At 31.8% G+C, this 12,706-nt stretch overlaps 1 protein-coding gene across 4 annotated transcripts; it reads right to left on the bottom strand.

The window, feature by feature from the left end:
* Positions 1-702: 702 nt before the first annotated feature.
* On the bottom strand, positions 703-11,404 carry LOC112023915 (sugar transporter ERD6-like 5). 4 transcript variants are annotated; one of them, XM_065762485.1, is made up of 19 exons: positions 8,759-8,810; positions 8,087-8,149; positions 7,519-7,662; positions 5,676-5,765; positions 5,484-5,543; positions 3,636-3,701; positions 3,479-3,544; positions 3,324-3,399; positions 3,175-3,239; positions 2,842-2,934; positions 2,625-2,705; positions 2,432-2,516; positions 2,290-2,333; positions 2,147-2,209; positions 2,006-2,065; positions 1,848-1,901; positions 1,338-1,397; positions 1,102-1,216; positions 703-1,017 (listed from the first exon to the last, which is right to left on the bottom strand). In XM_065762485.1, exons 4-19 carry the CDS (start codon positions 5,745-5,747, stop codon positions 893-895), a joined length of 1,185 nt encoding a protein of 394 aa, XP_065618557.1. In that variant the 5' UTR covers positions 5,748-5,765; positions 7,519-7,662; positions 8,087-8,149; positions 8,759-8,810; the 3' UTR covers positions 703-892. The 4 variants fall into 4 exon arrangements, with proteins under 4 accessions (XP_065618557.1, XP_065618555.1, XP_065618554.1 ...); XM_065762483.1 differs by lacking the exons at positions 7,519-7,662; positions 8,759-8,810 and adding an exon at positions 11,148-11,404; XM_065762482.1 differs by lacking the exon at positions 7,519-7,662 and having other exon boundaries at positions 8,759-8,962.
* Positions 11,405-12,706: the final 1,302 nt, after the last annotated feature.

The raw sequence follows: 12,706 nt of genomic DNA, 5'->3' as shown, positions 1-12,706 counted from the left end.
CTGTGGCATGGTTTCTATGGAACAATAGGAATAAGGTGCGGCATGGTGAGGCGGGAAAAAATGTAAGTCTATTGCGGTAGAGGCAAGGAATTATTGGGCAGAGGTCCGGGCTGTTAAGCCTTCCTTTGGCAGACCTTCGAAGCCTAAAATCACTCACAAACACTGGTTACCACCTCCACAGGGCTGGCATAAAGTAAATGTTGAGGCTGCGGTGTTTAAGGATCAGGGACAGTGTGGGATCGCTGTGGTTATAAGAAATAACCAGGGGCTGATTATGGGCGCGATGTGTAAACTTCTGGAGTTCCCACTGGGGGCATTGGAGGCCGAAGCAAAAGCAATGGAGGCTGGTATTGGTCTTGTGTGGGACTTGGGGCTGAAGTACATTATCCTGGAAGGTGATGCTTAACTGATCATCCAGGCCTTGAAAGGTCATATGGCACCTGCTAAAACAATACTGAAGATAATTGAAGGCTCAAGGTTTTTTCTGCAGAATTTTAGCTCGTGGAAGGCTGTTCACACGAATAGAATCAATAACTCCGCAGCACATGTACTGGCTAGAGTGGCAAAGAATGTAGACAAGTGTTTAGTCTGGGTTGAAGATTCCCCACCTTGTATTGAAAATCAACTTTTGAGTGATTTAATTGCTATGGACGTTAGTCCTCATCACTGAAAGTTCTGAGACAGATTGACAATCAAAAAAAAAAAAAAAAAGCTAGGGGCCCCTTGACCCCGAATCCCTTCCATAACTAAGCCATATAGGCTGAATACACCTCCAACTCCAATATATAAGCAGAGCTCATCAATCCTCTTGAGTAAACAGAAATACTAGACACCTAATACACTTTATGATAGATGTACTTGTTCCCTCAATATACAGAATGAAAAGTCCATCTTATTGTGGAGAATGGGTAATTGAAACTTGTATTTCTTCTAGTACTCTCCCCTTGGTTTCTGGAACTAACTTTGCAACAAATAAAACAGCTGAACCGCAAACGCCCATGTATATGAAAAACGTTCCTGAAATAGCATATAGGCCAAACATTTTTTTAAGTATAAGCAAAAAGAAGAGAATGGGGCACAAAGAATAGCAGAAAGAGTTACCTGCTGAGCTCCATTCCATCATAAAATTGAAACCGTATGTTACAATCCAAGAACATGACCAATTTACTAAAGACACTAGGCTTCCAGCTGAACCCTTTACGTTAATGGGAAATACCTGTTACACAAATCTGATCCTTCAATCTAATTTAAAATGAAAAAACCTTCTTGTTATGAAAACTGACATTAGAATTTCATTAAAAGACTCTCTACTGTTACTAACAAGAAAAGCTACATACCTCTGAGACTATGAGCCATGGTATTCCGCCCATGCCTGTTGAGTAAGCTACAGAATACCCCTGAGTGTGGTGTGGTGTTAAATAGTAAACATATTAGTCACTTAATTTGAACTACTACTTCCTAATATCTTGGCACAAAATTAGTGGGAATTTTTAATAAACAGCAAGTATTAAGGTCCTTTCTTCTTTTAAGAATCAAGTTATGATACAAAGGAAAAGAAGCACAGGAAATTGCATACTTTGGCATGCCAATGATTACAGCCATAGGCATAACCCCAAAGGCACAAGAAATTGAAGCTATGCCAGTGATTTTGGCCATAGACAAAGTCAATAAAAGCGTTTTGAGTCTAAGAAGACTGCCAGATGTCTTATAAGGTACTAATATTTAGGCCATAAGCGTTGAAAATAAGAACACAGGAAACTTAAACCTCTAGAGATTTCCATATTTTAAGTGGCATTTTAAGAATGTAAGGAAATGATACAGAATCTGAGACACAGAAATTGTGTTACCACTACGCCAATATATGCCAAAATGGGAGTGAGCTCTTTCCACTGGTGGAGGTTCTGCTCATTACAAACATAACTTTTTTCAAGAATGATTCTTTTACTAACAGCAATAGAAAAGAGTTGAAAATTAAGGATATTGAAAATTTGGATTTGGGAGAAACCTGAAACAAGAATGACAATCCTAAAAGGAAGCAACTGAAGCACATTCCAGCAGCAGATGCCTATAATAAATCTTGACTTCATTAACAATTAATTGATGATGTAAATTATTGCCTTAAAAATATATCCTTTGCCATCCTTACCAATAAAAGTGGTCGTCTTCCTAATTTATCCGTTAAGAGCACACTTGCAACAGTGGCTGGAATCTACAAACAAACATTTACACTTCTTAAAAATGTAACAACCGAAAGTCTTGATTCATTCTGCAGTTATAAGTGTCAAGAACCTGGATGATAGCAACTGATATTGTTCCAATACTAGTTGAAAAACCTGTCATAAGCCAGTGATCCATATCACCCTTTCTGCATGTCTTTATGTTGTCATCAACAATGTATGGAAGCAATTCTAAAATCCCTTAATTTTATTACCAGCTTTGTTGAATATAGAGCTTGAATAAGAAACAATGACATTGTTCCCTCCAAATTGTACCAGTACCATCAGCCCAACTCCAACCTTATTAACAAATTTAATTCATTATAGTAGAGAGATTAGAGAAGCTTCAAAAAGGAAAAGGTGCAACAACTAAATTTGTTTACATTTTTTCATTCTATTTAAGCTTACAATAAGTGAATGAGCATATCTTCTTTGGAACAAATCCATAAATCTTGTTTTTGAGTTCTTTTTGAAGGCTTCTGTATACTCCTGCAAAACCAAAGTATCACATCTCATTTCTAATTGCGTACCTAAAATTATTAAAACATAAAAAACCAAAGATTTATGTTATACTTGAGGTTGTAAAATAGCAGTTCTTTTAGAAGGATAAGAAGTTAGAATTTACTCTGATCTCAGCTGCTTCTTGAGAAATATCAGCATTCCTTCCCCTAAGGTATTGTAGAGAAGTTTCAAACTCTTTCTCTTTACCTATTTTAGCCTGCAGGAAATTGTATTATCATTTGAACATTCAAATGGATGCTCACTTTTCCTTTACTGTGTATGCTAAGGCTATCTATATATGTTACAAACTTACAATAAACTACAAAAGTTTTGAGATATTCTCAAGCATCCATTTTGACAGCCATGAAAGTAAAAATAGAACAATTAATCTTTCCCTTTTAAACAATGGCACATCACAAACATAACATCTTAACTAGGATCTTTGAATTGGACTCACTAGCCATCTTGGAGATTCTGGAATCAACAACAAGCCTAGAAGTTCTAGTATACATGGAATAGTTCCTGAAAAAATTTAAGATCAAAACAAATGAAATTAACACATAGAAGTTTAATTCATTAAGATAAAGAAAAACTTAAAACAATTACCAATTAAGGCCAAGATGCGCCAAGTAATGACATTTCCAATGATAAACATCAGAGAAAGGCCGCAACATACCATCAACTGTACACTTGATGAAATTACATCTCCATAAACAATGAGTTTAGCTATTCAATCCAAACACCTTAAAGTGTTACTATACCTGACTAGCATTAGAAAATCCTCCCCTCAAGTTCTTAGGGGTTATTTCTGCTATGTATACGGGAACCTGTTTTGAAAACAAGAATTTTAGTATTAGTACTATCACTATTATGAGTTTCACAGATAGCTAATGAATGAAGTTAACTTATTATAATTACCGCATAGCCAATAAGCCCATTGCCAATTCCCAGAGACAGTCTTCCAAGGTCCAGCCACCAAGCATTCTAGAAGACGCATTCAGTTGGTTTATTAATGAGATTGTACTGAGTGCACAAAACTCTCACTTTTGTGGAGTCTAGGAGGGGTGATTGGTAGATAGCTTTAACAATTTTTTTTAGAGGCGGATTTACTATTGAGGTGTGAAAAGATAATTAAAGGGGGAAACAAAAGATCCAACTGACTTGCTCCATAATGATTTTAAAAGATCTTTCCATGATATGGATCTTTGTAAATATCCAAGGTATACAACCATTTTGATTTAAATGTTGGCAGAAACTTCAATGTAAGGTTATTATAAATGTTATTGTTACTACAATCATTCCCATTTCATATTTGGAGAACAAATTAGATAATGGCCATGTAACTCAACCAAATAGACATTAGAGGTAAAGTTGTTTTCATAAATTGAAGACCTACATCATTATTGAAGGGAAAGAAAGAAGGAGAAGATTAAACATTTATTTCCAAGGGAAGCAAACTCTTTATTTGAATTGAATAATTTTCTGAACAACTTGAATTTTTGGAATAATTCATAGCCTTTTATAAATGGGTTGTCTTTTAAAAATTAATTATTTTAAATATCATGCGTACTTGCACATGCCAAGTGTGTGACAAGTCACACATGTGCATGTTCTAGAGCCTAGCTTTGTCAGTTATTTTATTTGTAGATTTTTGTGTTGCTATATATACCCACCAAAAGCTTTGTAAACTTTCAATGTAAGACAAGTCCAAATGCACAAAACCACTTCCTTCCATATCACAATCTACAAAATATGTTTTACCAATCCCCCACTTAGATTGTAATATTAAGTATCTAAATTTATGTATATCTGAATCTATTATTTATTGTTGCTATGTTCCTTTTAAGTCACACGAGTGACGTATTTTTGTCCACTTAGGTTAGTTTTGGTCCATTTAAGCCACTTCGGTCCATTTGATCCACTACCGTCCATTTGGTCTTTTTTGAACTAATTGGACCTTCACTTAGTTCTTTTTGTAGGTTGTCTTTTCAGTTTGGGCTCAAAATTCTTTTTTCTCCTTAATTTTTGAATTGAAAAATATGAAATTTTTTCCTTTTTGGGCTATACACTTTATTTTTTGGGTAAAAAATACAAACAAAATAGTTATTTAAATTAGACATATGAGCCCTCAAAAGCAATTAAAAAGATAAATATTCAAAAGATTATCTTAAAATAAAGATTTCAATATTTGAAAAGCAAAAAAAATACGAAATTCTAAACTTATATAATAATTAAAACTTAATGTAACATCTTACGTGTGTTCCATGGAATGAGGGTGTAAATCTTATTTTTAATTATTCTTGGATGTGTTCAAATTAGTCAAACAATTATGGTATATTTAAAAAATGTTCTTTTTAATAACATTTTCTCTATTTATATAAAACAATATTATAATTATGTATTTTTAAAAAAATGCAAAGTACATTATATGTTCAATTAAATAAAACTTCAAAAAATATAATAGAGCGTGATGCATTCTAGAGACATATGTTAATTGATTCTCTCAGTTATTTTATTTGTTTAAGTTTGTGTTACTTTATATACTTGCCATAAACTTTATAAAATTCTTATCCGGGACAACCGGACAAGCCTATTAGAGCAAACCCACTTTTTTAGTTTCTTCCTTCAAAATATCTATCTACAATTAATATATATTTTTAACCAAAAAAAAAAAAAAAGTCGGACCTCATCTTATTCAAAGTTATTTTCATAAATTCAAGACGTGCATGCAACATCTTTGAGGGGAAGAAAAGGAGTTAGACACACCTTTGCGAATGCTATAGCAAGCCACCCTGCAATGCTGAATATCTCAGAGAACCACAACGTCTGCATTACAATATCAAGAGTAAGATTCATGAAAATTTTGAGAAAGCAGTAAATCTTTTTTGTTATGAAAAGCAGTCTGACTGCTTTTATATATATATATATATATAAGGGTGACCAAATTAAGAGTCTTACACCCCTCCTTCCAATAACATCAGCTAATTTTCCATTAACAAATGAACCTACTATTCCTCCTGCAGTTGCCATTGCACCGAAAACTGAATACTGCACAATGAGTTTGGAGTGAAGGCAAGAATGTAATTGAATAAAAACACAGAAAAATGTGAAATAAATATGACAGTATATTGGAAAAATCAAGATAACAAGTAACAAGTTGCACATTAAAACAAGATAGATGCCATACTTGTGTTTCGGCAGTGGGGACTTTTAGGTAAGCCCAAACATGGGCCCATATAGGCAGCCCATTGACTTCAAAACCCTCGCCTGAGGGATTTTTATCACAACTATTCTGGATCCCCAACTTTTTTTTGTTAATTGTAAGTAACTGTCTATTACTTTTATATAGATTTATTATTTTTTCTTCACCACTCATAATCTATTACGTCATAGTTGTGAAAAAGTTGTGGTCCTAGATTTTTTTTTTTTTTTTTTTTTTTTTTTTTTTTTTTTTTTTTAAGCTAATAATTCTAAACAAGGATATGGAGTTGGAAATATTTCTTTAGAAAGGTTGACCTTTGCAAACAAAATGAAATTTTACAAAAGTCAATTCACAATATATATATATATATATAGACACATATATACACACAAACTCGTACATAGTTATAAAAACTAATCATATTAAACACATATTTCAAAAAGTTTATTGTTAGAACTAGGTGAGAAAACATAAAACTCCTTAGACAACATTTATGACTTATATCAAATTATTATTTTATTTTGGATTTGACAACAACATTTCTTTAGCCACATGCCTTAAATCTTCATTTCTCATATAATCAACATGAATTGAGACTTGGTGCAATACCGTTAACTTTTTTCTTATGTTATTGGATTCAATTGCACCCGGTACAATTTTCTGATTTCAAATTCTAATGGGTACAACATCTTTAGTATTGCATTTCAAATGCTAGATGACAACATTGCTATAGGATGTGATAATATGCCCTTTAGGATGAGATCCACTCATTGAATCCTCTAATTCCATCCAATTTTTATTTAATGTGACATTTTAAAATTAAATAAATAACAGATGTCATCCAATTAAAAGTGGGAGAGAATTGAAGGATTCAATTAGAGGGAATCTTTTTCCACCCTTATAATATTTTTCTTTATACATTTGATTGAGCGGATTTTAGGAAGTATGAAAAAAGTAGAAAGAAAAGTGCAAAGAAAATGATAATTTTTTGTATTTGGTTAGGAGAGAAAATTGGTGGGCCTAGGAATTTTCTCTCAAAAATTCTCCCAAAATGGAGATAAAATGAGAGACTACCATTTTGACAAATTTGTCCCCACATTGTCTTTGTCTGTTCTTTTTTTTTTTTTTTTTTTTTTTTTTTTCCCATGTTTCTGTTCATTCTCTTTTCCTTTTTTCTTTTTTTAATCTTTTTTCAATATATGTTTTGGGTTTTTTTTTTTATTTCCTTTTATTTTTCCTCATTTGTTTGTTTGTTTTTTTTTTTTTCTCACTTTCTTGTACTTAAAAAAAAAAAAAAAAGAAGAAGAAGAAGAAGAATTGCCATCAATACACAAATTTTTGATAAAAAAATAATATTTTAAAAAAAAATTATCTAATAGGGTTATTTGAGTAAATTTTACAAACTCAATGTTCTATCTTCCCAATTTTTTCATAACCAATTTTTTGCCCTATCCTTCCACTTTTCTACTCATTCAACTAAACACAAAATTAAATCTTTTCTATCCTTCTATTTTTTTTATCTTTTCAACTAAACAGAACCTTATTGTGTTAAAATTTTAATGATAAGTAATAACTTATCATAAGTCATAGTGTTGGTACCTGAAACTTTATTTACATATGTAACTTCCTCGGCTCCACGTATGGACTATTGCTTTGGATGGGCCCTCTCTTTTTCTGGGCATTTTCTACATATATTAGGCCTACACTTAGGGCCTCTAAAAGCTACACACGTTGGATTTGAATCTTGTGCCAAAAAATAATCTTAATTAGACCATCATTCAAATAAGTAAATAAATTTTTTTTTTTTTAGAATCAAATGAAAAAATAGTTAGTGCACAGATATAAATAATTAATATAAGAATTTATTCCATTACTATATGTTATTAACTAATATTTTCATATAAATGTAAACTTTGCTAAAACGTGACTTTATATGTTAAATATTAAATAATATCTAGTTAACATGAAATTTGGTGTAAGCATTAAGAAGAATAAGAATGTATGATCTAATGGTAGAATAGTTTAAAATGTTAATCAAATAAAAAAGTATTGAATATTATAACATGAACAAAATATCAGACCAAGGGCAACTTTTCCTGTTTGTGTGTGTGTGTGTATATATCACTTGTTTATATTACAAAAAAATAAAACTTATATTGATACTTACAGCTGCAATAGAGAGACCCAAGTCTTCCATAATTCCAGATTCAGCTGGTGATGAATATGCTGACTGCAAAGCAATTAACTTCTTCAGACAAAGTTTAGCGAAATCATTCTCCTCCATGGAATGAGCTGCTTTTAAAAATATAAATATATTTTTAGAAAAACCCTTTTTACTTTATTATTATTATTATGATCGAATCCCACTTTATTTTAATTTTTAATATTATAAAGGCATCTATATTATAGTCTTAAACATGTTTCATTGGTAGGAAACTCACCAGAGAACAAACAAATAAAATGAAAAAAAACTAACCAAGAAAAGAAAACATTGATTTTTATTTATTTTTTATTTTTTACAGTGGTAAGGCCACATTATTTTTCTTTTTTTGAAAAAAAAATAAATGTACTATATTGGATAAATGATACTGAAAAATTCAACATTATTCATAATAATAATTATTTTTTAAAATTTGATATTACTAAAAAAAAATTGAAACAAAGAGATAGAGTAGGAAGTCTAAAACATAATGAGAGACAACTTGGTTACTTACGAAAAAAGGAGGCAGTTTCTTTTTCATTTATTTTTTGGGAAGAAAACGTTAATTATAAGAAGACCAAATGAAATGAGACAAATCAATCATTGTTCCAAATGCCATGATAATCTAGTTGTACTTACAGAACACCCCACAGTTATTGAGCCACAGTAGGCGACCATGCAGCTGAGTATAACAATAGGTGTGGCTTTGGAATCACTCTCTGATACGTCCCTGCAATTCACTCTAGGCTTTGTTGTTAAAAGTCCATCTTCCAGGTTTTCTGTCTCCATATTTTCTTGGAAGAGTAAGAAGAGAATGAGTCGAAATATATAGACAAAGTCTTTAATGAGAGAGAGAGAGAGAGAGAGAGAGAGAGAGCCTTTGTATCCGTCAGATATAAAGTTTGATAAAGTTTCAACCTATTAAGATAATTATTTTTTATTATCAAACTAAGACACTAATCAAATTTTTAGAGAGAGCCGTTAGATTCGCTCTTCAACTGGGATTGGCAGACGTGGTTTTTGAAGGGGATTCAGAATCCATCACAAATGCTAGCAACTCGGGCTCTCCATGCTTCAGCTCTTTTGGTCATATTCTAGATGATATAAAAGTCTTGGCTTTGAACTTTGATTCAGCTACCTTTATGCACGTAAAGAGACAAGGAAATGCAGTAGCAGATAAACTGGCTAAGGCTGCAAAAACTATTCCTTGTCCCCATGTTTGGTCAAATGACATCCCAAGTGATGTGCAACAGCTTGTTATCCATGATTGTATTCTTTGATTAATAAAAGCATTGACTTGATTCTCAAAAAAAAAAGAAAAAGAAAAGGTGTAGTATATTCTCCGTCAAAAAAAAGGTGTAGTGTATACACAAATCACAACTAACAAAACTTTGGGGAAGCCCAGAATTCTTTTTCTAAGTGATAATTTTTTATTCATCAACGTGTCAGAATAATATAATCGGGCTTTCACTTTTAAAAAATAAATAATTGGTAAACGATTCCAAAGTTGCAGGCTCCATTATATTTGTATGGATATATAAAATTTGTTTTTTCTTGGGGCTGAAGGAATAAAGTAATATACTATACGGTTTAAAAAAAAAAAAGGTATTATACTATACAAAAAGATTATCACTTCTCTCAAGTTAAGTCATTCTTAAATCTAGATGAGCTTGAAAAGTTTTAGTTTGTGGTACTAGGATTCGGATATTCTTAATTAAAGCTGGATGGCACTGGCATGTATATACAGTTTCGTAATTATATTTTATTTTTTGGCTCAATGCTTACTTGAAGTATCTAAACAACACAAAATCTTTATTTTTTTGCTAACCACACAAAATCTTTAAATATTGCTGATATGTAACAGGTGTATGTATTAACGTATGATACATAAACCTTCTTCCCCTGCCAATTCCAACCCGGGAAGCCAAATGTTAGTGTTTCCCTCAGTTTTGTTAATCATAATTCCATATAAAACTAGATTAAACTGTACGTTTAAGATTTCATTTGATCTCTATTTAATGCCTGGATAGGACTCTAATTTGATTTGTCGGTGTCACTACCCCTTTTACCCTCTCTACCTATAATAATATATTTTTTCTTCGAATAGACATGAAAATCGAGAAAAATCAAATTTGAGTCGGAAAAACAACTGGTTAAAATAGTCAAATTAAGCCAAATCTAGAAGTTTTATAGCAAAATGCAATATCTAACCAAGTTTGACCGTTAAATTCGATGGTCCTATCAAAGTGAATGTTGGTCTGAGTGTAGATATTTCAATTTCCTTTAAAAAGAGTGTTCATTCGTGAATATCAAATGTAAACCGCCAGAGAGATATCACAAAAAAAAAATTACGAAATTTCACCACTTGCAACTCGCTTTTTTACACAAGTGTTGGAGAGTTTGACCAAATTGGTTAGATAATATTTTAAGAGGGGAAGGGGAAGTTCAAATTATAAGGGTGTTTGGTTTGTGTTTTCAAACATCAATTTTCAGTTTTTAAACAACATTACATATATTTCTAGTTTCTATACATTTTTTCACTCACACGTATTTTCATAAATATTTTCAAACAACAATTTTCAGTTTTTAAACATATGTATTAAACGGATCCTAAATATCTCCATTAATTAGAAACATCAATTTTTTTTTTTTTTTTTTTTTGAAAAGAAAACATTGAGTTTTTTTTTTTTTTTTCCCTTTTTTCTTTACAGTGGTAGGCCACATTATTTTTCTTTTTTTGAAAAAAAAAATTAAATTTACTATATTGGATAAATGATACTGAAAAATTCAACATGATTCATGACTATTATTATTTTTTAAATTCTGATATTACTAAAAAAATTGAAACAAAGAGATAGACTAGGAAATCTAAAACATAATGAGAGACAACTTGATTACTAACGAAAAAAGGAGGCAGTTTCTTTTCCACTTATTTTTTTGGGAAGAAAACGTTAATTATAAGAAGACCAAATGAAATGAGACAAATCAATCATTGTTCCAAATGCCATAATAATCTAGTTGTACTTACAGAACACCCCACAGTTAGTGAGCCACAGTAGGCGACCATAGAGCTGAGTATAACAATAGGTGTGGCTTTGGAATCACTCTCTGATACGTCCCTGCAATTCACTCTAGGCTTTGTTGTTAAGAGTCCATCTTCCAGGTTTTCCGTCTCCATATTTTCTTGGAAGTGCAAGAGGAGAATGAGTCAAAATATATAGACAAAGTCTTTAATATGAGAGAGAGAGAGAGAGAGTGAGAGAGTCCGTGCCTTTATGTGTATCCATTTTATATAAAGTTTGATAAAATTTCACCCTAATGTGCTTGTTCAAGATAATTTTTTTTTATTATTAAATTAAGATATTAATCAGTTTTTAGTATAAAATTTTTTATTAATTGAACTAAATGATTTTCACATTGGATATTTGTTTGAAATTATTATTTACGTGTATGGATAACATTATCTCTAAATTAATAGAGATTATTTTACAGAAATTAACATTTTAGTTTTCACAAATTTAAAGTTGTGCATGATACATCTAAAATTACTTAGCATAAAGTATACTGCTTATTTGATAGAATGGGATGATTTGAGATTTCAAACGATGTGACACCACAATGGAAAAAGAAAAAAGAAAAAACGATGTGACAGCATAATTAAACCTTCAAAATATGACTTTTAGCAAATAGAAAAACTTTAAAATTTGTCCAAACTCTGACTTTCTTCTTAATCATAAACTTGTTATTATTATTATTTTCTATTTCGAAGAAAAAAAGGGGGATCCAATTATTGCTTTGTAAAACACTAGTACTTCTACTTTATTCTGACTTGTTATTAAAAAGAGGGGACTGTGTACGTTGCTCGACGGCTAGTCGGTTGCTCAAAAATATAGTAAAATGACAAATAAGAAAAAAAAAAAAAAAAAAAAAAAATGGTTCGGGTTGTATTAGTTTCGGGTCCATATCGGTCGGTTTCGGATTCGCCAGAATGGAGAGAAATTTGGCCGGATTTTGGCCAAAATATTGTCAGATCTAGTCGGATCTAACAAGATCTAGCCAATATTTTCCTATATCTATAAAGATTGGGCCTAGATCTTGATGGATCTGGCCGAAATATACCTATATCATTGGACTTAAGAGTTTGGAGTCTTTGGACTTACCGGTTTTGGCTGAAACTCATGATTTCCGACGAGGGAAGAACAACTTATTGGGCAGGTCGGGTTCGTCGATTTCTCAGACAGCTAACCCACAACTCGAATTGATGGGCTCGGGTCCTTGCGCCTGCGACCCACGTTCAATCGAAACCAAGCTTTGATTAGGCAATTTTAGGTGAAGATGATCGGGTTCCAGGCGGTTTGTCGGGTCTGGGCGGGTCGTGGATAGCTCTAACCTATATATAGTTTATCCTTAATTTGGATACAACTTAATTTGTTGAAAATTGAAAATTGAAACACTGTAGCAAAATAATTTTTAAATGTGTAAATAGTACTGTGGGACCTATTTTTAATATTTTTTTTTTGAATAAAGTGGTTGTAAGTATCATGAACAGTGCGTGAACAGTAACTTTGTCTCCCGTACAGTGTTATC

Source organism: Quercus suber, unplaced genomic scaffold (genome assembly GCF_002906115.3).
Source record: "Quercus suber isolate HL8 unplaced genomic scaffold, Cork oak 2.0 scaffold_459, whole genome shotgun sequence".
In the NCBI taxonomy this organism is placed as follows: Eukaryota; Viridiplantae; Streptophyta; class Magnoliopsida; order Fagales; family Fagaceae; genus Quercus; species Quercus suber.
Note: the sequence above shows the minus strand (reverse complement) of the source record. Positions and strands in the feature narration are given on the sequence as shown.